At 45.0% G+C, this 25,159-nt stretch overlaps 1 protein-coding gene across 8 annotated transcripts in view; it reads left to right on the top strand.

Moving 5' to 3' along the window:
* MLLT3 (MLLT3 super elongation complex subunit) overlaps nucleotides 1-25,159 on the top strand; it is a 371,915-nt gene that overhangs the window by 186,264 nt on the left and 160,492 nt on the right. For all 8 annotated transcript variants that reach the window (XM_068234412.1, XM_068234413.1, XM_068234411.1 and 5 more), the window contains one exon: nucleotides 18,081-18,163. In XM_068234412.1, coding sequence (XP_068090513.1) covers nucleotides 18,081-18,163 — 83 coding nt within the window. The remainder of the gene's footprint in view (nucleotides 1-18,080; nucleotides 18,164-25,159) is intronic.

Here is a 25,159-nt window from a genome sequence, read left to right as displayed (position 1 = left end):
AGGTTTCTGAATTGTGCCCCTGAGCAAGTTTGTACTCGCTTTAAAGGACACCCAAGGTGAAAATAAACGAATGAATTAAACAATTGTATATATGTTTTCCTTCTCAAAAAGTTACTTTTTAAGATATACCACAGTTTTTTTATATTTAAATCTACTTTTTAAGTTTTTACGGTTTTATTGTTTTTGCTCAATGACACATTCATTAAAGTATGCCAGAGCTACAATCTATGAACTATTGACCATTTCTATCTCTTTCCTTTCTCAGAAGCCATTTTCTGCTAGGAAAGTGTTTTATAGTTGTAATCTCTCATCAGTGGGGGTCACCCTGTAGTCTGACCCAGTCCTGACTCATACAGGAACTGCCACTTACATACCTGATGTTTAACACTTTCAGGCAGAGAAAGAAAAAAAGGAACACAGCATAGTTACTGTATATTCTGGCGTATAAGACTACTTTTTAATCCTTGAAAATCTGACAAGTCAGGAGTCGTCTTATACGGCAGGTGTCATTGATGCTGGGTGGTACGCCGTATCCTTTTACTGACTCTCAGATCTCGCTGCTGAGGACTGTAGTGAAGCGGCGCAGGCGCACATGTGTGAGATCTGAGAGGCAGAGAAAGAGGTAAATAGGATACAAGGGCGGGCCAGAAGGTTGAAAGAGGCGTGTTTTTATGGGCACAGCGCAATCTATTCTTCCATACTGCTGTGATAAACAGGTAGACAAGGAGAGCTGACCAATCCACCCAGCCAACCGACTATATACTGTATATACTCGCAAGCAAGATGAATTTTTGACCACCAAAAAGTGGGCCAAAAGTTGGGGGGTCGGCTTGCTTGCGAGTGATGTGGTCCGTGCCCCCCCCCCCACTCCCCCCCGCGGCCGCTGCTGCTATTAGCTTACCCGGCGGCTTTCTCTATTCCCCTCTCCGTCTCCTGCTTGCCCGTGTAAATAATTCACAGCAGCTCGCCCCACAGCGGCTGCTCTGTGATGAGGGAGGAAGCTGTAGGGAGAGCGGTTCCCATAGTAACGGCGATACACCTCGCTGCTACAGGAAGCCGCTCTCTCTACGGCTTCCTCCGTCATCACACAGCAGCCGCCGTGGGGCAAGCTGCTGTGAATTATTTACACGGGCGAGCAGGAGACGGAGAGGGGAATAGAGGAAGCCACCAGGTAAGCTAATAGCAGCGGCGGCCGTGGGAGTGGGGGGGGGGAGGGGCGCTATACTGAGCACTATCTACCTATACTGAGCACTATACTTGGGCACTATACTAGCTATACTGGGTCACTATACTAGCTATACTGAGCACTATTTACCTTTACTGAGCACTATACTAGCTATACGGGGCACTATACTAGCTATACGGGGCACTATACTAGCTGTACTGGGCACTATACTAGCTATACTGGGCTCTATACTAGCTGTACTGGGCACTTTACTAGCTATACTGAGGCACTACCTACTCATTCTGGGCACTATACTAGCTATACTGGGACACACTGGGGGGTCAATCATTTTTTCCTGGTTTTTCAGGTAAAAGTTGGGGGTCGGCTTATATGCGGGTTGGCTTGCTTGAAAGTATTTACGGTACTTTTATATACTGGATAACACATACAGTACAGCACCAGTATATATTCATACATAGCAGCAGTATATGATTTTTTTTTCTTTACATCTTAATTTGGTGTGCATTGGAAGAGGGGTAGTCTTATACAGCGAGTATATCCCAAACTCTATATTTTAACTGGAAAAGATGGGGGGTCATTTTATATGCCGGAATATACGGTATATTAGCTTATAAACATTGGGACCTAAAATAATAGAAAGTTACCCGATTCTGATGTTTCTGTTTCTTGCCGTGTTCATTCGTCTTTATTTTCCAAGCTGTGCCCCAACAGGCAAGGTTGAAAAAGGCGTGTTTTATGGGTGCAGCGCAATCTACTCTTCCATACCGCTGTGATAAACAGGCAGACAAGGAAAGCTGACCAATCCACTTAGGGAGAGGGAGAGTTGACCAATGAAACCAGTCAATCGCCTGTATACTGTTATATACTGGGTACCACATACAGTACAGCACCAGTATCTGTTCATACATAGCATATTTGATGTGCGTTGGAAGAGAGTATTCTTATACGGCGAGTATATCCCAAACTCTATATTTGAACTGGAGAAGTTGGGGGGTCGTCTTATATGCTGGAATATACAGTATTTGTGTGCTAGGCACTGTAGATACACGTCTATCTCATCATGTCACATTGTCACCTCGGGTATCCTTTAAGAGTGTGCTCCTATATAGCACTGGGAAGTGCTTGTCATGCATGCAGCATATGTGCATGCAAATATGCATGTGCATGCAGACATTGGTTTCCCTGGGTACTGAAATGCTTTAAAATCATGTGCTGGCGAGCCATTTGGTGCTGCAGTGGGTGGGATGCGAGGGGGAAATGCAGGGACAGTGCAACTCTGCTTACATCAAAGGAGGAGGATGAGGAAGCGAGCCGATGACAGCTGGGTGCTTACCAAAATTAGCTGGGTGCTTACCAAAATTAGCTGGGTGGAGCCCACGGCTAAAAGATCCTCGGGAGAACACTATGCTGTATGCTTAAAGAGAACCCGAGGTGGCTTTTAAGGATCCTATTAGCACACAGAGGCTGGTTCTGCATATAATCACCAGCCTCTGTTGCTATACTGTTCTCTCCCCCCCCCCCCCCCCCCGCGCTCTGCTGTCCCCCAAAAATCAAAACGCTGTGCTAGCACCATGCAGCGTGTCGCTAACAGGCTGTTTACATGTAGACTGCCACCCTCTGCCGCTCCCCCACCTCCTCTATAGCGCCGCTCCCCAACTGTGTCCCTTCCCTCCCCGCCTCTGTAAGCTGATTGGAGGGAAAGGATGCAGGCTGGGAGCGGCGCTATAGAGGAGGCGGAGAGTGACAGTCTGCATGTAAATAGCCTGCTAGCGACACACTGCGTGTCACTAGCATGGCGGTTTGATTTATGGGGGAAATCAGAGCGGGGGGGGGGGGGGGGGGACAGTATATAGTAACAGAAACTTGTGATTATATGCAGAACCAGCCTCTGTATGCTAATAGGATTCTTACAACCCACTTTGGGTTCTCTTTAAGTACCCTTTTGTTATCCCCTTATGCTTGTTCCAGTGTCCCTGTGTCTCGAATCTGTGGAAACCTTGGCCTGTTTTCTGATTCGGCTACTAACTGCCTTCTGCCACTGACTTGGCCTGCTCCTGACTTCATTAATTGCTGTTTTCCCTGACTTTAGCTTGTTTCAATTGCTACATTTGCCCTGCTAGAGTCCTGATTCATCCATTATTGACCCACGTTGTCTGACTGCCCAGATGCTTTTGCTTTCTGTTTTAGAATCTTCTGTCTCATCTACAGAAGTTTTGCAGATTGAGTTATGTGCTTATTATACCTGTCTAGTCAGTGACAATGGAAACCAGCTCTGCCCGTGGCAATGGAAACCAGCTCTGCCCGTGGCAATGGAAACCAGCTCTGCCCATGACAGCAGTTCAGTGACAATGGACACCAGCTCTGTCTGTGGCTGCAGTTTAATGACAATGGACACCAGCTTTGCCTGTAGTTGCAGTTGGGTGACAATTGAGTGACAATGGATAACAGCTCTGCCTGTGGCTGCAGTTCAGTAATGATGGATGCCACCTGTTTAATATTGCTTGCCCAGTGAAGAGTATGGTTACTAAACAAATGCATAGGCTACTTGTATAAAATAATTTGCATGTGTGAATGTGTTTGTGCGTGTGTGGTGGTTGGGGGGATTTGTGGCTAGTAAAATTGTCTTAATGTAGTGTAAAATCATTATGCAAATGTACTACTATTATGATTTTCACATGTATTATAAAAGTGGGAGGGTGAACTAGAGCTTTTAAATGCTGTCATTTAGTAACCTCTTCCTTGTGAGTTTTGTGGGAAGTACTTATGTGTTTGTTTTACAGCTTGGTGAGCATTACCATTGATCTGATGGGGGAGTGCCTGACTTGTGTCATAGCAGCTCCACTATACAGAGCTATCGCATCCAGACATGTTCACATAGCATCCCATTTATCAGATAAAGGGTAATCTTAGTAAGCCCCATAAATACTCTTGTATATAAACCAGGTTTCTCTGATACATTTTGGGAAGCTTGCCAGCATCTCGGTCTGTTAAATAAAACAAAGCTTGATGTGATAAGCATCTGTTATATGAAATATAGCCATGCTTTCCTCTGGGTAACATGACCATTTTACAGTCACTATAGTACATGTTATCATTTGTAGTTCAGGATTAGTAATTGCATATTAAAAAGCGCTGGAGACACCATGCTTTTTACAAAAAGGCATATTTCCCTTCTATTGGTATAGATTGTAAAACTTAGTCTCATATCTGAGATGTATTGATAATGGCACTGAAATACAGTTTACTTGGGAAAAAATACAGAAATCTATTATGCACATTCCATTTACTGGAAAGCACAGTTTCTGACATATTTTACTTAATCATAGCTAAATATTGTATATTCCTGTGTATAAGACTACTTTTTAACCCTTGGAAATGTTCTGAAAAGTCAGGGGTCATCTTATAAGCCGGGTGTCACTGATGCCAGATGATACAGCCTGTCCTGCTACCGACTGTCAGACCTTGCTGCTGAGAACTGTAGTGAAGTGGCGCAGGCGCATCATATGCGAGATCTGAGGGGCAGAGAAAGAGGTAAATAGGATAGAAGGGCGGGCCAAACAGGTGAAAGAGGCGTGTTTTATGGGCACAGCGCAATCTATTCTACCATAAACACGCGCCGCTGAACGGAAATGGAGAAAAACTAGACTTAACCAGGATTTCCTACAGTACAAGACCAACCTGCTGCAGTTCCACACTGCCCTTGCTCATGCGAAGCAGGAATACTTTAGCAAGCTCATCGGAGCACAAGCTTCCAACCCCCGGCGTCTTTTTGCCACTTTCAACTCCCTGCTTAAACCCACCCCCCCCACCCTCCGTTTCCTCCCTCTCTGCCACAGATTTAGCCACCCACTTCACCAACAAAATTGTCTCCATCCGCCAGGAAATATCCAATCTCCAATCTTCACCTCCAACCCCCTCCCACCCAGCTCCTCCTCCACCCTATCCTCCCCTCACATCCTTCCCTCCTACTACGACCGAGGAAGTCAACCACCTACTGCAGACTTCCCATACCACTACTTCCCCCCTTGACCCCATTCCTTCCGATTTACTCCAGCCTCACTTCACGGAATTGGCCCCAGTCCTCACTACCTTGTTCAACCTCTCCCTATCCACAGGCACCTTCCCCTCAGACTTCAAGCAGGCCACTGTACTACCCCTGCTCAAGAAACCCTCCCTCGACCCTTCGCTACCCTCCAACTACCGTCCTATCTCCCTCCTCCCCTTTGCCTCAAAACTCCTTGAGCGCCTGGTTCACAAACGCCTGACCCAGTACCTCAATGCCAACTCACTGCTAGACCCACTCCAATCTGGATTTCGGCCTGCCCACTCAACCGAAACTGCTCTCACCAAAGTGGTCAACGACCTTGCCTTAGCTAAAGCTGAAGGTAAATACTCCATTCTCCTCCTCCTTGACCTTTCAGCAGCTTTTGACACAGTAGATCATCCCCTACTCCTCCAGTCCCTCCAGTCCTTGGGCATTCACGATCTCGCCCTGTCCTGGCTTTCATCCTACCTCTCCAACCGCTCCTTCATGACCGCCTTCAATGAGTCCTCTTCCACCCCCAACCACCTCTCGGTGGGAGTCCCCCAAGGTTCGGTCCTTGGCCCCCTACTGTTCACCCTATACACATCCTCCATTGGCAAGGTTATCTCCTCCATGGGTTTTAACTATCATCTGTATGCAGATGACACCCAGATCTACCTCCACACCCCTGACATATCCACCACTACCATGGACAAGGTCTCCTCCTGCCTATCAGCCATCTCCTCCTGGATGTCCGCTAGGTTCCTGAAACTAAATCTAGACAAAACGGAATTTATGATCTTCCCACCCCGGCCATCCACGAACCTCCCAGATGTGCATGTCACTGTTAACCACACTACCATTCGCCCTACCTCTCAAGCCCGCTGTCTGGGTGTCACCCTGGACTCCGCACTCTCCTTCACTTCCCACATCCAAAACCTCACTAAGTCCTGCAACTTCCACCTTCGTAACATCTGTAAGATTCGCCCTTTCCTGACCTCTGCCACCACCAAACTCCTCATCCATGCCCTCATAATTTCCCGCCTTGACTACTGCAATGCCCTGCTGTCTGGTCTCCCTATGACCCGAACAGCCCCACTGCAGTCCATCATGAATGCGGCAGCCAGAATTATCCACTGCTCCCATCGCTCCACCACGGCGGATCCCCTCCTAGAATCCCTCCACTGGCTTCCTATCCAGTCCAGAATCAGATTCAAGATACTGTGTCTGACCTACAAATCTGTCCACAAAACCTGTCCAACCTACATTTCCGATCTTACTCAGAGGTACACACCTAGCCGCTCACTCCGCTCTTCCAATGAACTTCGCTTGACCGCCCCCCGAATCACCCAGTCCCATGCACGCCTCCAGGACTTCTCAAGAGCTGCTCCAACACTATGGAACTCCCTACCTCCACCCATTAGGGCAGCCCCCTCCTTCAACATCTTCAAGAAAACCCTCAAAACTCACCTTTTCACTCTGGCCTACCACCCCTCACAAGTGCTCTAAACCTACAGATGAACTCTGGTCCCCTACCATTCGTGTCCTTACCTCTCCCTCTAGATTGTAAGACTTTGGGCAGGGTCCTCCTCCTTTTGTGTCCTACCTGATATTGCACCTCCATTACTGTGCACCCATGCTATGCATCTGAGTGAACCTAACTTGCCTAATCTCCATGCTCCATCCAGTGACTGACTAAGCATTACCTGGTACTCATACTATGGTGTGTGATCTGGTTTTCTTGTATTCCTGTATTGTCATATTGCTGTATGTCACCCCTAAATATTGTCTGTAACCTAAATTAATGTTCAGCACTGCGTAATATGTTGGCGCTTTATAAATACAATAAATAATAATACCGCTCTGATAAACAGGGAAACAAGGAGAGCTGACCATCCACCCAGTCAATTGACTATATTCTTTTATATACTGGATAACACATACAGTACAGCACCAGTATATATTCATACATAGCAGCAGTATATTATTTTTTTTTTTTAATTTGGTGTGCATTGGAAGAGGGGTAGTCTTATACAGCGAGTATATCCCAAACTCTATATTTTGACTGGAAAAGTTGGGGGGTCATCTTATACGCCGGAATATACGGTATATTAGCTTATAAACATTGGGACCTAAAATAAAAGAACATTACATGATTCTGATTCTGTTTCTTGCCGTGTTCTTTTGTCTTTATTTTCCAAGCTGTGCCCCAATACTGACTCCCCAGATGTTCACCCTTTCAGATACATCTGGATTTGTACTGTTCAAAGCCAAAGAGTACACACTGGTCATCTCATCTCCATGTAAAGCAACCCTGAAGCCAGAATTAAAAAAAAAAGCCTCTGGATCCCATACAGCCTTCCCTGTCTTCTTGTAGTGTCCTCATACTACCGCTGTCCCCCTTTCAAATGTTGTGCCTTCAGAGGAAGGCCTTGGAAGCACATATGTGAGCCCGGACTCACACCTACACAGTATGCATGCGCTTATCTTCTGACATAATCAGGAAGACGAGTACATCTGTGGGCTGCTCGAGGAGGGCCGAATATGTATTCCACCTTCAAGTCAAATAACTTGTATGAGGGGACAGCGGGGGAATGAGAGCACAGACAAGTACCAGGGAGGCTCTATGGGATCTAATGCCTTCCCTCTCCACAGGTGAGTATCTAACTCTCAAGGGTTGCTTTAACTATTTTATGTGAATTTGGAAAATAGTTACTTTCACCAGTGATAGTTTCAGGGGTTCATATTGAAGATGATGGATGCTTATGTAATCAGGTGTTTAATACATTTCCAGGGAAGTGGCCATATGGGTACAGTGCCTAATTTGGCACCTCTCTAACCTAATGCCCCAAGTGGCTGTCACAAGTTCTGCCTGCTGTATGACTTCCTTGTTGAGTTTAGCAAGTTGTTCCTTCCCTGTCTCCTCCCCAGCTTAAACCAGTTTGAGCACCATCACATCACTAGAAGCAGTACATAAATTATTAACTTTTACTGAATGTAACTTAATGAAAAGATTGCTTATAGTTTACAATATTCCTTTATAGATTATTTAGCTAATATTTTCTGATTGTAAAATCTTTCTTTACCTTGATTTACATTTTAAATTTATCACAGGTGGCCAAATCTTTACTGCTAGCAAAGAGCATCACTGTTAAATGCTTGTTGTGCATTCCAAAGTGAGCAGAAATAATACCTGGTGGGGCAGAAGGATATGTGACACCATAGCCTAGGCTAAACATCATTGGGAGGGTGGGGTTTTTCATTGGCTCCTGAGCGCATGATCACGGAGAGCCAATCACATTAGCTCACATTGATAGACCGTGTTAGGAGCCAATGAAAGCGGCTCCTGACCGGCTGACATCGCTGTGCCATCATAGAGATGGCAGGGAGAGGAGCCTCCGGCGATCGGGCAGCGTCGTGACCGACGATCGCGGCAGGTATGTGCGGCTTCAAGAAAGGTGAAGCAGAAAAGGTTGTAAAAGATTTTTGTTTGGTGTGTTTAACTTAAAGGACAGATGCCAGCTACATAAAAAAATGAGATCTACTTACCCAGTGCTTCCTCCAGCCCCCCCTGGCGGGCGATATGTCCTTTGCCGCAGCTCCGCTCCCAGCTGGTGTCCTGAGGGCCCCTCCTTTGCAGATGCTGACCGGCATCTACAGTGCCTGCGTGAGCAATGCTCACGATTGCCCTCATGTGGTCTGGAGTGCTCTGCACGGGTGGAGGAGACCCTGGGACACTGGCTGGGAGTGGAGGGACATATCGGCTGCCAGGGACTGGAGGAAGCCCTGGGTAAGTAGATCTCGTTTTTTTATTTGCTCGGACCTAAAATGAGGCTAAATGGTGTGGAAAGAATGTATCATGTAAACCCATATCTATTTTGGTATTCCAGAACTATAAAGAAAAAAAGTGTGAAAATTCTTTGGCCACATGAACTTTGAAGTGATTTAGTATTTGGTTTTCTGAGGTTAGACTGCTCAGAAAGCAGGTGAGGGTGAAGTTACAATCCTGTGGCCCTCTGTGTATTCTGCCAGCCAAATGATCATAAGCAAAAATGCTCTTCTTACCCAAGCAAGCACATGGAGAGAAAGCAGGCAGGAGAAGCTCCATGTGTGGGCTATATGTGAGGAAGGAGTTTTTTCTAATGTGCACTCTACAGTCATATTTTTAGTGATAGAAATGTGTTAAATACAATATTTTCTGTAGCGAACATTGATACTTATACACAGCTCTGTTGGGTTTTTTTTCTGAGAAGACCTTTAAGTGTGGTAATATCTAGGTAAACCTGAACAGGAATCTGTGTGTAATGTGTACAAAGGTATTTCTTTATTGGTCCAAGATTTATCAAATATCCCAAGAGGTGCTTCTTTGCCTAATCCTTACAATCCTGCTGGATGAATTCTAAGCAAGCTGCCCGGCATAATTAAATACCATAGAATATATTTAGGAACATGCATAAAAAGGTCTCCTTTGTGCCTGGTTAATAAACTCACAAATTGATTTTCCATTTGTTTGTTTTTTGTTTTGTTTTTTGAAAGAGAAGGAAAAATGGTAGCTGAAAGTTAAACTAATCAAGAAATACAGTTAACTTAAACAAAAATGCTTAAAGCAAACCTGTGGCTTTCTAAAACCAAAAAGTTAGAGGTTTACCTCAGTAGAGTCAAGCCTCTGGATGCTACAGAGGCTTCTCCAATCCTTCTTTAGCCCCCTGCTGGCCGCAGTAACCCTCTTATTCGTGGCCATGTTCCTGCTCATGTACGAGCGTAGCTGCACTGCGTAATGCGTACTTGCTCATGCACAGAAGAAATCACCATGCACAAGGGGCTCCATGCTACTGTGCAGGCCTGGGCCGTCTTGCGCCCACGCAGTGTGGTCAGGCTTGTACGCAGATGGGAACGTGGCCACGCAAACATATTTGACAAGATGCAAACATATTTGACAAGGCCTTGTGAAATATGTTCAGAGGGTTCCAGCCCTAGAATGGCAAGCTGAGGGGATTATCCAGAGGCTTCCCTCTACTTTACTGAGATAAGTACTGGTAACTAACTTTCTCCTTAAATTTCACTTCTGGTACACTTTAAAACAGAATTCCCCAACCCTGTCCTCAAGGCCCACCAACAGTACGTTTTGCAGGCAACCACACACAATCACAGCTGAGGTAATTAATGTCTCACCAGAGCTAATTAACTACCTCTGTGAATTTCTACAAAACATGCGCTGTTGGTGACCCTAAGGTTTGGGGACACTGCTTTAAAATATATCATTCATATGCTACCTTTGTATAGTTTTGAAGCGAGTGCATAAAGGTATTAAAGATAAATTCATAAGTAGCTTACATGTCAGTTATTTTTCACTGCCCTCTTTTGTAGCTGAAGCGGTCAATTCACTGACTTACAGTGGCTTCCAAAAGTATTCGGCCCCCTTGAAGTTTTCCACATTTTGTCACATTACTGCCACAAACATGAATCAATTTTATTGGAATTCTACGTGAAAGACCAACACAAAGTGGTGTTCACGTGAGAAGTGGAACGAAAATCATACATGATTCCAAACATTTAAAAAGAAATAACTGCAAAGTGGGGTGTGCGTAATTATTCAGCCCCCTTTGGTCTGAGTGCAGTCAGTTGTCCATAGACATTGCCTGATGAGTGCTAATGACTAAATAGAGTGAATCTGTGTGTAATCTAATGTCAGTACAAATACAGCTGCTCTGTGACTGCCTCAGAGGTTGTCTAAGAGAATATTGGGAGCAACAACCCTATGAAGTCCAAAAAACACACCAGACAGGTCAGGGATAAAGTTATTGAGAAATTTAAAGCAGGCTTAGGCTACAAAAATATTTCCAAAGCCTTGAACATCCCGCGGAGCACTGTTCAAGCGATCATTCAGAAATGGAAGGAGTATGGCACAACTGTAAACCTACCAAGACAAGGCCGTCCACCTAAATTCACAGGCCGAACAAGGAGAGCACTGATCAGAAATGCAGTCAAGAGGCCCATGGTGACTCTGGAGGAGCTGCAGAGATCTACAGCTCAGGTGGGGGAATCTGTCCATAGGACAACTATTAGTTGTGCACTGCACAAAGTTGGCTCTTATGGAAGAGTGGCAAGAAGAAAGCTATTGTTAACAGAAAACCATAAGAAGTCCCGTTTGCAGTTTGCCACAAGCCATGTGGGGGACACAGCAAACGTGGAAGAAGGTGCGCTGGTCAGATGAGACCAAAATAGAACTTTTTGGCCAAAATGCAAACCGCTACGTGTGGCAAAAAAACTAACACTGCATATCACTCTGAACACACTATCCCCACTGTCAAATATGGTGGTGGCAGCATCATGCTCTGTAGGTGCTTCTCTTCAGCAGGGACAAGGAAGCTGGTCAAAGTTGATGGGAAGATGGATGGAGCCAAATACAGGGCAATCTTGGAAGAAAACCTCTTGGAGTCTGCAAAAGACTTGAGACTGGGGCAGAGGTTCACCTTCCAGCAGGACAACGACCCTAAACATAAAGCCAGGGCAACAATGGAATGGTTTAAAACAAAACATATCTATGTGTTAGAATGGCCCAGTCAAAGTCCAGATCTAAATCCAATCGAGAATCTGTGGCAAGATCTGAAAACTGCTGTTCACAAACGCTGTCCATCTAATCTGACTGAACGGGAGCTGTTTTGTAAGGAAGAATGGGCAAGGATTTCAGTCTCTAGCTGTGCAAAGCTGGTAGAGACATACCCTATAAGACTGGCAGCTGTAATTGCAACAAAAGATGGTTCTACAAAGTATTGACTCGGGGCTGAATAATTACGCACACCTCACTTTGCAGTTTTATGGGTTTTTTTTTTAATGTTTGGAATCATGTATAATTTTCGTTCCACTTCTCACGTGAACACCACTTTGTATTGATCTTTCACGTGGAATTCCAATAAAATTGATTCATGTTTGTGGCAGTAATATGAAAAAATGTGGAAAACTTCAAGGGGGCCGAATACTATTGCAAGCCACTGTATGTTGATTCTACATAGTATTTTAAGTTCTGCAACTGCTGCAGGCCTGAACAGTACAATAGTCTGCCTACTGTTGGCTATATTGGGTAACCATGGAAGATTGGGATGCATTAGTTCATATTTATACTCAGGAAATATTTTACAAAATATTATGCACATGTTCAGATTGACCGCATTTAGGTGGATTTCAGTAGACAGTATGTCTCTGAACATCTCAGATTTCATTCGGCTGCTTCTGTCCTGTGTAACATCACCAATAGCCAATAGTGTCCCAGTGCCACTGGTAGCCATGCATGCCCAAGCCCTCACACTGCCCTCACTGCGTTTTATATATGATGTGCTATGCTTTGGATAATGATCTGTCCCACACCTTCTCCATACTCCATTCTGGTAGAGAATATTTTTCTAGAACTGTGCTGGCTTTTTAGATGTTCTTTGGCAAAGTCCAATCTAGCCTTTCTATTCTTGAGGCTCATGAGGGGCTTGCACCTTGCAGTGCACCCTCTACCATATATAGCCACATATAAGCCAAGGTACCCACTTTTCTCTTTTCAAAAACCAGGAAAAAGTGATTGTCTCGCATATAAGCCCCTTCCACAGTAAAGCCTCCCTCCACAGTAGCCAGATGTGCCCCTTAGTACAAGTCAGCCCCCCTCTCCATACCCAGATGTGCCCCTAGGATGATACAGCTGTGTCTCAAGACACCACTAGATGGCATCATAGATATGTTACACTGCTGACACGTTGCTTGCACGCTCTGCTCTGCTGACATGTTGATTGCACGCTCCACAGGTAGTCTTGAGCAGCACACCATGTTACAGGGGGCCAGCTAGCAAGAGCAGGATCACTAATGCACAATCATTATGCTCTGCCAGTAACAAAACCTGCTCCATCTGTTCTGCTCCACATATAAACAAAGGGGGTAACTTTTCAGCACATTTTTTGTGCTGAAAAATTAGGCTGATACGCTAGTATATAAGGTATTTACTTTCATGGCAATCTTCTCTTTATGATAGACTTGGATATCGATACACCTATTCTCTGGAGAGTGTTGTTCACTTTGTTGGCTGTTGTAAAGGGGTTTCTCTTCACCATGGAAATGATTCTGCCATTGTCCACCACTGTTGTGTTCTGTGGACGTCCAGGTATTTTTCCTGAAGTGAGAAGAATACAGAGGCTGCCATATTTATTTCCTTTTAAACAATACCAGTTGTCTGGCTGTCCTGCTGATCTATTTGGCTGTAGTAGTGTCTGAATCACACCAGAAACTAGCATGCAGCTAATATTGTCAGGTCTGACAATAATGTCAGAAACATCTGATCTGCTGCATGCTTGTCCAGGGTCTATGACTAAAATTTTTTTTTAGAGGCAATGAATCATCAGGATAGCCAGGCAACTGGTATTTCTTAAACGGAAATAAATATGACAGCCTCCATATACCTTGATTCAGTTGTTCTTTAAATTTTAGTTCAGGGTGCGTAATTCAAATTAGGCAATGATTCATAATTGTTTAGTTTTCCAAAGTACACAGTTTTGTAGTACAAAAAAACATAAATGCCTAAAATGTAACGATCAAATGTTTTATTTAGCAATTTGAGTCTGTTTAGAAAATACTAAATATATGTTGCAGATTTGTTTGTTTGCTAGAAAAAGACGTTTGAAGGATTTTATATACATCTAATTAAAAGGGATGATAAGCAGGCTGGTGAATTAAGGTGTGTACACCCGCACTATTTCCTGTTACCTGTAGGGATCAGGATTCTATGCTTAGATCACCAGTTCTGGCCATAAGCCTATACAGACACATCCTTTGACTACAGCTGGATGACGAGTACAGTTGCTACTTATAGGGAAGAAGAAGCAGGGGTTACAGGGAAGCATCTTCTGTCCATTGGGGTAAGAAGGAGCACAATTTGCTTTGGCATTGTTTTTGCTTAAAGAAGTGTCACAATAATCTTAAAATTTAAAACCCATACTAATAAGAAGTACAAATCTCCTAAAGTAAAATTAGCCATAAATTACTTTTCTCCTAAGTTGCTGCCACTTGCAGTAGGTAGTAGAAATTTGACATTACCGACAGGTTTTGAGCTAGTCCATCTCTCCATAGGGGATTCTCAGCATAGCCTTTATTCTTTATAAAGACATGAAAAAGATTTATACAAAGATGCTGGCCAGCCTCCCTGCTCACTACACACTATTTTGCCAGTTGGACGAAGCAACTGCCATTCACTAAGTGCTTTTAAAAATAAAGAAAACCCTGAGAACCCCCCTATGGAAAGATGGACTAGCCCAAAACCTGTCGGTAATGACAGATTTCTACTACTTGCTGTAAGTGACAGCAACATAGGAGAAAAGTAATTTATGGCTCATTTTACTCTGGGAGAAATGTAGATTTTTGCGACAGTTCATCTTTAAAAGTCTGGCATGAGTGATCTTTAAAGAGAACCCGAGGTGTGTTTAAAGAATGTTATCTGCATACAGAGGCTGGATCTGCCTATACAGCCCAGCCTCTGTTGCTATCCCAAACCCCCCTAAGGTCCCCCTGCCCTCTGCAATCCCTCATAAATCACAGCCATGCTGTGAGGCTCTGTTTACATCTGCAGTGTCAGTCTCAGCTGCTCCCCCACCTCCTGCATAGCTCCGGTCCCTGCCCCCGTCCATTCCCTCCAATCAGCAGGGAGGGAAGGGATGCAGGCGGGGACTGGAGTTCTGCAGGAGGCGGGGAGAGCAGCAGACTGACAGTATAGAGATAAACACAGCCAGCTCTGACAAGCTGTTTGTCAGCAGCGTGGCTGTGATTTATGAGGGATTGCAGAGTGCAGGGGGACCTTAGGAGGGTTTGGGATAGCAACAGAGGCTGGGCTGTATAGGCAGATCCAGCCTCTGTATGCAGATAATATTCTTCAAACCCACCTCGGGTTCTCTTTAAGCAATGTTGGGGGACACCTGTGCACATGCTATATTCTAAGCCAAGACAGCCCCAAATGGTTGCACCGATCAAGTTCAGTCTAGCATGTGTACTATTAGTCTTTACCTAGATCATCCCTAAACAAAGGACAGAAGCCATAATTGTCGGATATCACTAAAGTGAAGCCAACTTTTTTTTTTGCTTGTTTTTTTGTTTTACACATTTTTGGGCTAGAAGTGGGAGGTCGGCTTATCTGCTGGTAATATACGGTGTTAAAAACATGCTTGCAGTAGCAACTATAAATTTGATGAAACTATTAGACAGCCTTGCCTAAATAAATCTTGGCAATGGCTGTCAGTGACATTGTACTGGCTTGTCAATGGCAATCAAAGTGTTAAAGCCCTGTATGTACACATGGTTAATCCGGGTAGATTGTTGAGATGTTGTAAAGTCACTAACCATATTTGTTTTGTGGAGTATGACAACGCTTGTTTTAGCATGAACATGCAAGTGCCCTTACTGAGAAAACCATAACCTTTACAGAGTGGGCAACAGGAAAATGTATGTTGGAAGTAGTAATCTACGAGGAAGGCTTTGTTTTGGAAATAATTATGCGACCTGTAAAGTGGAAATATGTTTTTCTCTCTTTATAACAAGTAGTTTATTTGAGCTTTAAATATGCATAATAGTTTCTTGTAATGTCCCTTTTATTAAATAAATATCATGGTTAAATCTGAACTTCTGAACTGTGAATAAGATTACATTGTGGTTTGTTACTGGAAAATATGACCAGATGATGGTTTTATCATCTGGATGCTCAGGACTTGCTTGAAGAGGAAAATGTTCTGATGTTATCTGCAGAGATAAGCCGGAGGTGCATCCACTGCTAGTATTTTTCAAATGATCTGTTTATCTGTAATATCTGTTTTCCGTTCTCCAAGTTTGTAAACAAGCCTTTCTAAAGAGTTCTGTGACTTCTGAGTTGTCATATAGGCATGTATGAATGTTTTTGGGCGGCTGAAATGTGATAGGAAGCATAATAGCAGCATTGGTGATTAAAGGACAACTGAAGTGAGAGGGATAATGGAGGCTGCCACATTTATTTCCTTTTAAGCAATACCAGTTGCCCGGCTGGCCTGCTGTTCCTCTGCTTCTAATACTTTTTGCCATAGACCCTGAACAAGCATGTAGCAGATCAGGTGTTTGACATTATTGTCAGATCTGACAAGATTAGCTGCATGCTTGTTTCAGGTGTGTGATGCAGGCACAACTGCAGCCAAAAGATCAGCAGGACAACCAGGCAATTAGTCTGAAGTGAAAATAAAAAGCAGATACTCTCATAAGGAGAGGGAAGTCTCTGGGTCCTATAAAGCCTTCCTATTCTCTTCCCGGTCGCCAGGCTCCCCCATTAGCAGTCTATGACTGGTCGTAAACTGCTCTCTTCTGCAGTTTTCGGTACCAGGCAGGCTCCCAAAGCCTAACTTTTCCCTACTGCGCATGCAAGAGCACCCTCTCGCACGTGCGCTGTACATAGTCACCGGTGTTCGGGAGCCCGAGTTCTTCCGAAGACTGCTGAAGTCTCCCACGGCAGCAGATTCAAACCGAGAAGCCTACGGTGGAACAAGGGGACCGGGAGGAGAACAGGAAAGCTCTATAGGACCTAGAGCCTTCCATCTGCTTAGGTAAGTTTTTTTTGTTTGTTTGTTTGTTTGTTTTTTTGCTCTTTATGCTTCAGACTTAATTTAAAAGGAAATTAATTTGGCAGCCTCCATATTCTTCTCATTTCAGTTGTCCTTTAAAGTGCTGTCCATACCTTTTTTAGCAGGCAGCAATATTAATTTATTATATATGTTTGGAAGTGGTCTAAGCTTAAGCCCCTCCAAGGATACTACTTGCTTGTCCTAGCCTCTGTGTTCATATACATGTTGTCAGGACATCGCACTGAACATTCCCTCTGAACAGGTTGAATAGTTCTTAGTAGCTTTTGTAAATGTATTGGGGAGTTGTGTAGCTAAGGAGCTAACGGCCCAAGTGCGTGTTTTACAAGTGTATTGATAATTTTTGTATGTATTGTGTATTTTTAACAGACAGAATGCACTTGTTTGCCTCTGAGGAAGCGGCCTTTGGCCGTGAAACACGTGTCAGTCATTGTTTGGTTCTGTGATTGGATATCTTGTTCATGTGACCGCAATCAAGGAAACTGATGTTTATGAAGAATTAAAAGATTGATGCTTTTCCTTTGAAAAAACCCTGTTTGCATGTTTTGTATATATCTAAGTATAGTGTGGGGTGGAACTGATTCGATACATTTTATTTGTCCTTTACAGTGTCAGAGGTGCTAGAAGGATATGGGAAACAGCTTGGTAATGATTACTACTATTCACAGCATCTATAGAAGAGATTATTACCAGCACAGAACCAATACTGCGGTTGAGGGAGGGCCCGCCTGGCTCAAGGGCCCGGTGTGGTCGAGACCTCTGCAACCCCCATTGCTACGCCACTGGTATTGGGTACTGAGCTGGAAATAAACAAATTTCTTTTAATTTATTTATTATGTACCATTTATAATGGAAGTAGCAGAAGCTGTTTCTTTGAGAACATCCTCAAATAAGCCTCTCCAAATATAGTAAGAAAAAGTCAGTTACATGGCAGGGAGGTCCGTGAATGTTTCTACTGCAGTGTTTTTAAGGCATCAGATGGCCTTTGCTGATACAAGACAACCATCTATAGACTGATCCGTGTTTGACCTTCTCAGTGTGGGCTGGTTGTTCTGTGTCAGCAAAGGCTGAATGAAGAATGCTTTAAAAGCAATGACTGAGATGTTCACATGGATCAGTGTCTCAAGTCTCGTGTACCTATGCTTTGCTATTTACTTCAGCTATGTATACAATTTGTAATTTAACTCTTTATACTGTATTCATGTCTAATATAATTTGTAACTAAGTGTATTTTGTATGTGTGTTTCAGTGTGCAAAGATCCACCATATAAAGTAGAAGAATCGGGTTATGCTGGTTTCATTTTGCCCATAGAAGTCTACTTCAAAAATAAGGTAATTTGTGAAATTCCTCTAATTACAGGTTAACTGCATCTATGCTCCAAAATTGTATTAATTCCAGATATGAGACACACCCTCTCATTTATACAGACACACACAATCATTAATACATAATCATAAATGCGTATACACATTCTTATTGATTTATAAAGCGCCATCATATTCCATGGCGCTGTACAAAGTAAGAAACAAACATGGGATTTATTTATTTATTATTTATATATTGTATTTATTAAGTGCCAACATATTACGCAGCGCTGGACATTAGTTTAGGTTACAGAGAATATTTAGGGGTTACAATACAGGAATACAAGAAAAAACAGATCACGCAGCAGAGTATGAGTACAAGGTAATGCTTAGTCAGTCACTGGATGGGAGCATTAGGCAAGTTGAGTTCACTCAAATGTATAGCATGGGTGCACAGTAATGGAGGTGCATGATCAGGTAGTACACAAGAGGAGGAGGACCCTGCCCAAAGGCGTACAATCTAGAGGGAGAGGTAGGGACACGAAAGGTAGGGACCAGAGTTCAGCTGCGGGTTTAGAGCGACTATGAGGGATGGTAGTCTAGAGTGAAAAGGTGAGTTTTGAGGGCCTTCTTGAAGATGTTGGAGGGGGCTGCCCTTATAGGTGGAGGTGGAGTTCCATAGTGTTGGAGCAGCTCTTGAGAAGCCATGGAGGCGTGCATGGGACTGGGTGATGCGGGAGGTGGTCAAGCGAAGTTCATTCGAGGAGCGGAGAGAGCAGCTAGGTGTGTACCTCTGAGTAAGATTGGAAATGTAGGTTGGACAGGTTTTGTGGACAGATTTGTAGGTCAGACACAGTATCTTGAATCTGATTCTGAACTGAATAGGAAGCCAGGGGAGGGATTCACGGAGGGGAGCCGCCGTGGTGGAGCGATGGGAGAAGTGGATAATTCTGGCTGCTGCGTTCATGATGGACTGCAGCGGGGCTATTCGGGTCATAGGGAGACCCGACAGAAGGGCATTGCAGTAGTCAAGGCGGGAAATTATGAGGGCATGGATGAGGAGTTTGGTGGTGACAGAGGTCAGGAAAGGGCGGATCTTGCAGATGTTACGAAGGTGGAAGTTGTAGGACTTTGTGAGGTTTTGGATGTGGGGAGTGAAGGAGAGTGCGGAGTCTAGGGTGACACCCAGACAGCGGGCTTGAGAGGTAGGGCGAATGGTAGTGTGGTTAACTGACATGCACATCTGGGAGGTTCTGTGATGGCCGGGGTGGGAAGATCATAAATTCCGTCGTTGTCTAGATTTAGTTTCAGGAACCTAGCAGACATCCAGGAGGAGATGGCAGATAGGCAGGACCTTGTCCATGGTAGTGGGGGATGTGTCAGTGGTGTGGAGGTAGATATGGCTGTCATCAGCATACAGATGATAGTTAAAACCCATGGATGATAGTTAAAACCCATGGAGGAGATAACCTTGCCAATGGATGATGTGTATAGGGAGAACAGTAGGGGGCCAAGGACCGAGCCTTGGGGGACTCCCACCAAGAGGTGGTTGGGGGTGCATGAGGACTCATTGAAGTAGGCTGTGAAGGAGCGGTTGGAGAGGTAGGATGAAAGCTAGGTTATGGTGAGGTCGTGAATGCCCATAGACTGGAGGGACTGGAGGATTAGGGGATGATCTACTGTGTCAAAAGCTGCTGAAAGGTCAAGGAGGAGGAGAATGGAGTATTTACCTTCAGCTTTGGCTAAGGCAAGGTCATGGACCACTTTGGTGAGAGCTGTTTCGGTTGAGTGGGCAGGCCGAAATCCAGATTGCAGTGGGTCTAGCAGTGAGTTGATCATTGAGGTACTGGGTCAGGCGTTTGTGAACCAGACACTCGAGGAGTTTTGAGGCAATGGGGAGGGGAGAGATAGGGCGGTAGATGGAGGGTAGTGAGGGGTCGAGGGAGGGTTTCTTGAGCAGGGGTAGTACAGTGGCCTGCTTGAAGTCTGAGGGGAAGGTGCCTGTGGATAGGGAGAAGTTAAACAGGGTAGTGTGGACTGGGGCCAAATCCCTGAAGTGAGGCTGGAGTAAATCAGAAGGGATGGGGTCAAGGGGGAGGTAGTGGTATAGGAAGTCTGCAGTAGCTGGTTGACTTCCTCAGTGGTAGTAGGAGTGAAGGAGGTGAGGGGGGGATAGGGTGGATAGAGACAATTTTGTTGGTGAAGTAAGTGGCTAAATCTTGGGCAGAGAGGGAGGAAACGGAGGGTGGGGGAGTGGGTTTAAGCAGGGAGTTGAAAGTGGCAAAAAGACGCCGGGGGTTTGAAGCTTGTGCTTGGATGAGCTTGGTAAAGTATCCTTGCTTCGCATCAGCAAGGGCAGTGTGGAACTGCAGCAGGTTAGTCTTGTACTGTAGGAAATCCTGGTTAAGTTGCGTTTTCCTCCATTTCCGTTGGCGCGTGTTACCCTCTGGAGGTTGCGAGTAAGGGTAGTGCACCAGGGCTGGGGGTTAGGGGGGCGGTTGCTGCGGAATATTGGGGGAGCAGCTTTCTCTAGGGCTGATGAGTTTTGCGATACTGAGCTGCAGCAAGATTAGGATAGGTTAGTGTGGGGAGAGTGGAGGAGAGGGCATGGAGGGGGTCAGCAAGGACACTAGGGTTGAGCTTGCGTAGGTCTCGCTGCCATCGACCAGGTGGGTGGGCGGGCAGGTAGTTTGGAAGTGCCTTCTGTGAGGAGGTTGAAGGTGAGAAGGTGATGGTCTGATGGTGGGATGGGTGCGATATCAAGGTCTGTAATGGTGGTGGATTTAGTGGATATAAGGTTGAGAGTGTGACATGCAGTGTGGGTAGGGGTGTTGGTGTGTTGTACTAGGGCAAGTGAGTTGGCTATGGTGAGTAGCCAGGTCGCACCAGAGTTGTTAGGTTCATCGATCGGAATATTGAAGTCACCGAAGATGATGGTGGGGAGGTCAGAGGAGGGGACGTGTGGGAGCCAGGAGGCAAGGTTATCGAGAAATTGTGGTGTGGAGCTCGACGGAGGGCGGTATAAGACCGCAACAGTGGCTGGGAGGGGATTGTAGAGGCGGATAGTGTGGACCTCGAATGATGTGAATTGTAGGGAGGTAGGTGGGGTGAGGACACGGAAGGTGCAGGATGGGGAGAGGAGCAAACCCACCCCTCCCCCTGGCCTGTTGACTGGTCTGGGGGTGTGACTGAGGTGAAGCCCCCCGTAGGAGAGGGCAGCCTATGCGGCAGAGTCAGAGGGGGTGAGCCATGTCTCAGTGAGAGCAAGGATGGTGAGGGATTTGGAGAGGAAGAGGTCGTGGACTGCTGTAACTTTATTACGGACGGATCTGGCATTCCAGAGACCGCAGCGTGGGGGAGCATGTGTTTGTGGGTGGGATGAATGGAAATAAGGTTGGGGCGAGGATGGATGTTTACTTTATTTGTGGACAGAGGGCTGTGAAGTGTGTGAAGCAGGTCAGCAGGGGATGCTTGTCTGGCAGCAGGATGTGGCCCGGGATTAGGTGATGATATATAACCAGCTGCAAGTAAGAGCAGGAGGGAGAGAGTAAGCAAATGTGAATGGGATTTAAATGTTTGAGGTTTTTGAGCTGCTGGGGGAAGAGAGAGATTTCAGGAGAGCTAAAAGTTCATGAAAAGCTAAGCAAAGTGAGGAAAGCAGAGCAGGTGAAATGAATATGGAGTGTGGTACATTGGGAGGATGCAAATAGCAATGCAACTTGTAGATGTTAGCAGACAGGCAGAACATAAGAAAAAGTGCAGTAAACATGGTAAATGTGTAATTTATAACCAGGAAGTTTCCAGCTACTAAGCAGTTTATATGGGTATGCAGGTAGTGCAAGCAAAGCTGTGTAAATAAAGAAGCAGATTCTACTTGGCAGTGCAACATATATCCAGCAGTGGCACTTTTAGAAATAGCATTGGAGGCAGTTCTGGATGCAGAGTAGTAGTTTCCAGCAGAGTCCTGTGGCTGTTGAATCCTGTTTGAATTCCTGGGTGGATTCTTGGTAAGTTGTAAAGCACTTTGTAATAAATGGCACTTAGGAATTAAATGGCACAAATTGACCAAGTGACCTCACTCCAGCGCTTAAATAGGTAGATAGCTGCCATGGTTGAATTGGAAGGGATTCTCAATTAGAAATTGGGAAAACAGTTCAGCTGTTTAATAATACAGACAATAGTAAACACTATTACATGAAATACAGAGTTGGTACAAAATATACGTAATTGGTACAAAATACAGAACTGGTAATCACAGTGACAATATTAATATAAATGTGTAACAATTTTCAAGACACACAAGAGGGATCATTAATGCATACACACATAATTATAAATGCATACACACAAACACACTCACATACACCAATATAATCATCACACACAGGCAACACACTCACATATTTAAAGCACATTAAAACCATTCAAAGAAATACTTATACTTGCTTCTCCTTGAAGTTATTATTCTTGTAGTGTTTTTATTATTTTGTATTTCTATAGCACTGGCATATTTCACAGTGCTTTACTAAAGCTATCTATACACGTCAGATTACTGTCACCCACTGAGATCAGGACTCGATCCCTTGGGTGGAAGTCAGGGCCAACAGCAACACATCTGTTGCTATGGAGGGGAGAGGTAGGATGATGCACAAAATGGAGAGGCTTCAAGCGCCGGCAGGGTGACTGGAAGAATAATGCACTCGGTGGTCATTTGGACGTCAGACTGGGTGGCATGCTGGATATTTAAGTATACACATGCTAGATTCTTGCCTGAAGCGGTCTTTATCAGCCACCACAACCAAGTTTAATCCAGCGTGCATACATAGCTTAAGTATATAGTCTTCTTGCCAGCTGATCTTCAGAGGGGTTCACAGTCTTAGCTGTGGCATCATATGCCTATCATAAGGGAGGGAGGAGAAGCCGAGAGCCCAATATAGTGCAGTATGTACCGTTACTGAAAGGTGTTGTTCATAGCTTAAAAAGAATAATACTCACAAAGGTGACTTACTTCCTTGGCACCCACTATGTAGGCAAATGGAAAGCTTAGACTTTACCCCACCAGTTAACCTTTTCCGGACCACCTGCATTAGATTCTACGCTGCACTTGTAGCTGTTCTAGACCGATGTGGGGTAGAATCTAGGCCGGCCTGCCGTTTCCGCTCCCGACACGATCGTGTGCACCCAGAGGGGGAAATTATGACAGCTGACATCTCCCCTCAGTGATCAGCAGACATCGCGTATGCCTGCTGATCACATGATCACTACGATCGCCGGCGGATCGTAGTGATCACTTTGACAGTGGTGGCGGCAGTGGGGGGAGAAGAGGATCCACTTGCCTCCCTGCCGTTCCAGCGACGATCTGCGCCCCCCTCTTCTCTGGCCGGCACCTCCGCTCCTAATGCCGCTCAGTTCCAGGTCCCAGCTTGATGACGTCTTTAAGCCGCGACCTGGAACTGAGCGGCATTAGGAGCAGAGATGCCGGCTGGAGAAGAGGGGGCTACTGCGGCTCATCACTGAAGCCTGGAAGGTGAGTGATGGCTGTTGGCAAAAGGGAGGATACCTGCCACCATGGGGGGCACTGCCCAGCCAGCCACAGAGGAGATCCAGCCGCCTGACTCCCCCAAACGCGCGCACCCCCCCCCCCCCACCGCAAAATGCCTGGTCCTTAAGGGGGGTTAGGCGGCCAGTCCCGGAATGGTTAAAAAGTCACTCTCTGTAGTATAAAAAAAAAGATTGCACCTTCCACCTAGGGTGGATATCAATAGGTATCACTGATCACAGTAATGTGGGCACCAACTAAGGATAAAATACATAAAAAACAGATCAAAATGGAAGTAGTGGCGGTCGTACCTCCAGGTAGTCAGACTCAATAAGCGTAGTTTTCAACACACACTGTATACACAGCACGGAAATCCGCGTACGGATGGAAGTCTGAGGGATCCAAGCAAATTGTTGAACAGACATCTTTACTAACCAGTACATATGAACAGATCATACAAATGCTATTACAACTGGAGGCACTTTAAAGGCTATATCCCCATGAATAGAAAACAGCATAAATGAGAGTGGTAAAGGGAAAAATCGGAATTGAATAGATGTAAACAACTATAGGCTTGGCTGTGACAGTGCACTGTCAGTTATAGTGTGTGAATGAAGAGGCCTCATGGTGTGCGCCCGGTGGAGGGCCCACGACTGTCCTAATATGAATTGGTAACCGATTGATTTGCATAGGCTTTGGCTGGGTGATCAATCTGGCAAAACACCATCATAGGGACAGTGGGTGAAGAGTATGTAAGCTCAAGAGGTCGAGTTTGTTTTTAGATGTATTTTAAGTAGTGTGAACCAAGTTTGTACCAATTACATTTTGCAGACACCTAAATAAAGAATATAAGCACATGTAGACGCTCTGGTTAATTATATTTTGGTTGAAACATCTAAAGTACCTACAAGTCTCCCTGGAGGTGTTTAAAAATAATTTGCATAGTGTGGTGCTGCTCATGTGTCCACCCCTCTCCGTAGAACAGTACATTTTGTCCAGCCAAGAGCAAAACCGTGTCTGTACAGCCATTGTCCCAAATTGCCACCTGAATTGACCTCCAAAGATTTATGTAGTTTTAGGCCTCTGTTAGAAAATGTTTCAACGTGGACTAACGCACAGCAATAGTAAGTCTGTGCAACATTCACAGTGCACACGTTGCGTTGTGTGTAACGTGTAGCAATATTTAGAAAGTACTGCATGCTGTGCGATTAGCAATAAATCTGCTGCGTTGTGTGTTGCATATGCTCAGTAATGTTTTTTTTTTTTTTGTTTTTTTTTATGTAACGCATTAGCCGGTTTCTTTCCATCACGGTGTGACGAAAACGGCGCACCAAACGCAGGGCTAAAGAATGTACTATAACGTCTAAGTTAGTCTTTCAATACATTGCATTAGAGGCATGTTTTGCGACCTTAACGTCGCATCAAACGCAACGTCCCACTGTGAAAGGGACCTTATGGTATTTACACACACTCAGTCACCCTTA

Source organism: Hyperolius riggenbachi, chromosome 1 (genome assembly GCF_040937935.1).
Source record: "Hyperolius riggenbachi isolate aHypRig1 chromosome 1, aHypRig1.pri, whole genome shotgun sequence".
In the NCBI taxonomy this organism is placed as follows: domain Eukaryota; kingdom Metazoa; phylum Chordata; class Amphibia; order Anura; family Hyperoliidae; genus Hyperolius; species Hyperolius riggenbachi.
This window is presented reverse-complemented; position numbering and strand designations above follow the sequence as displayed.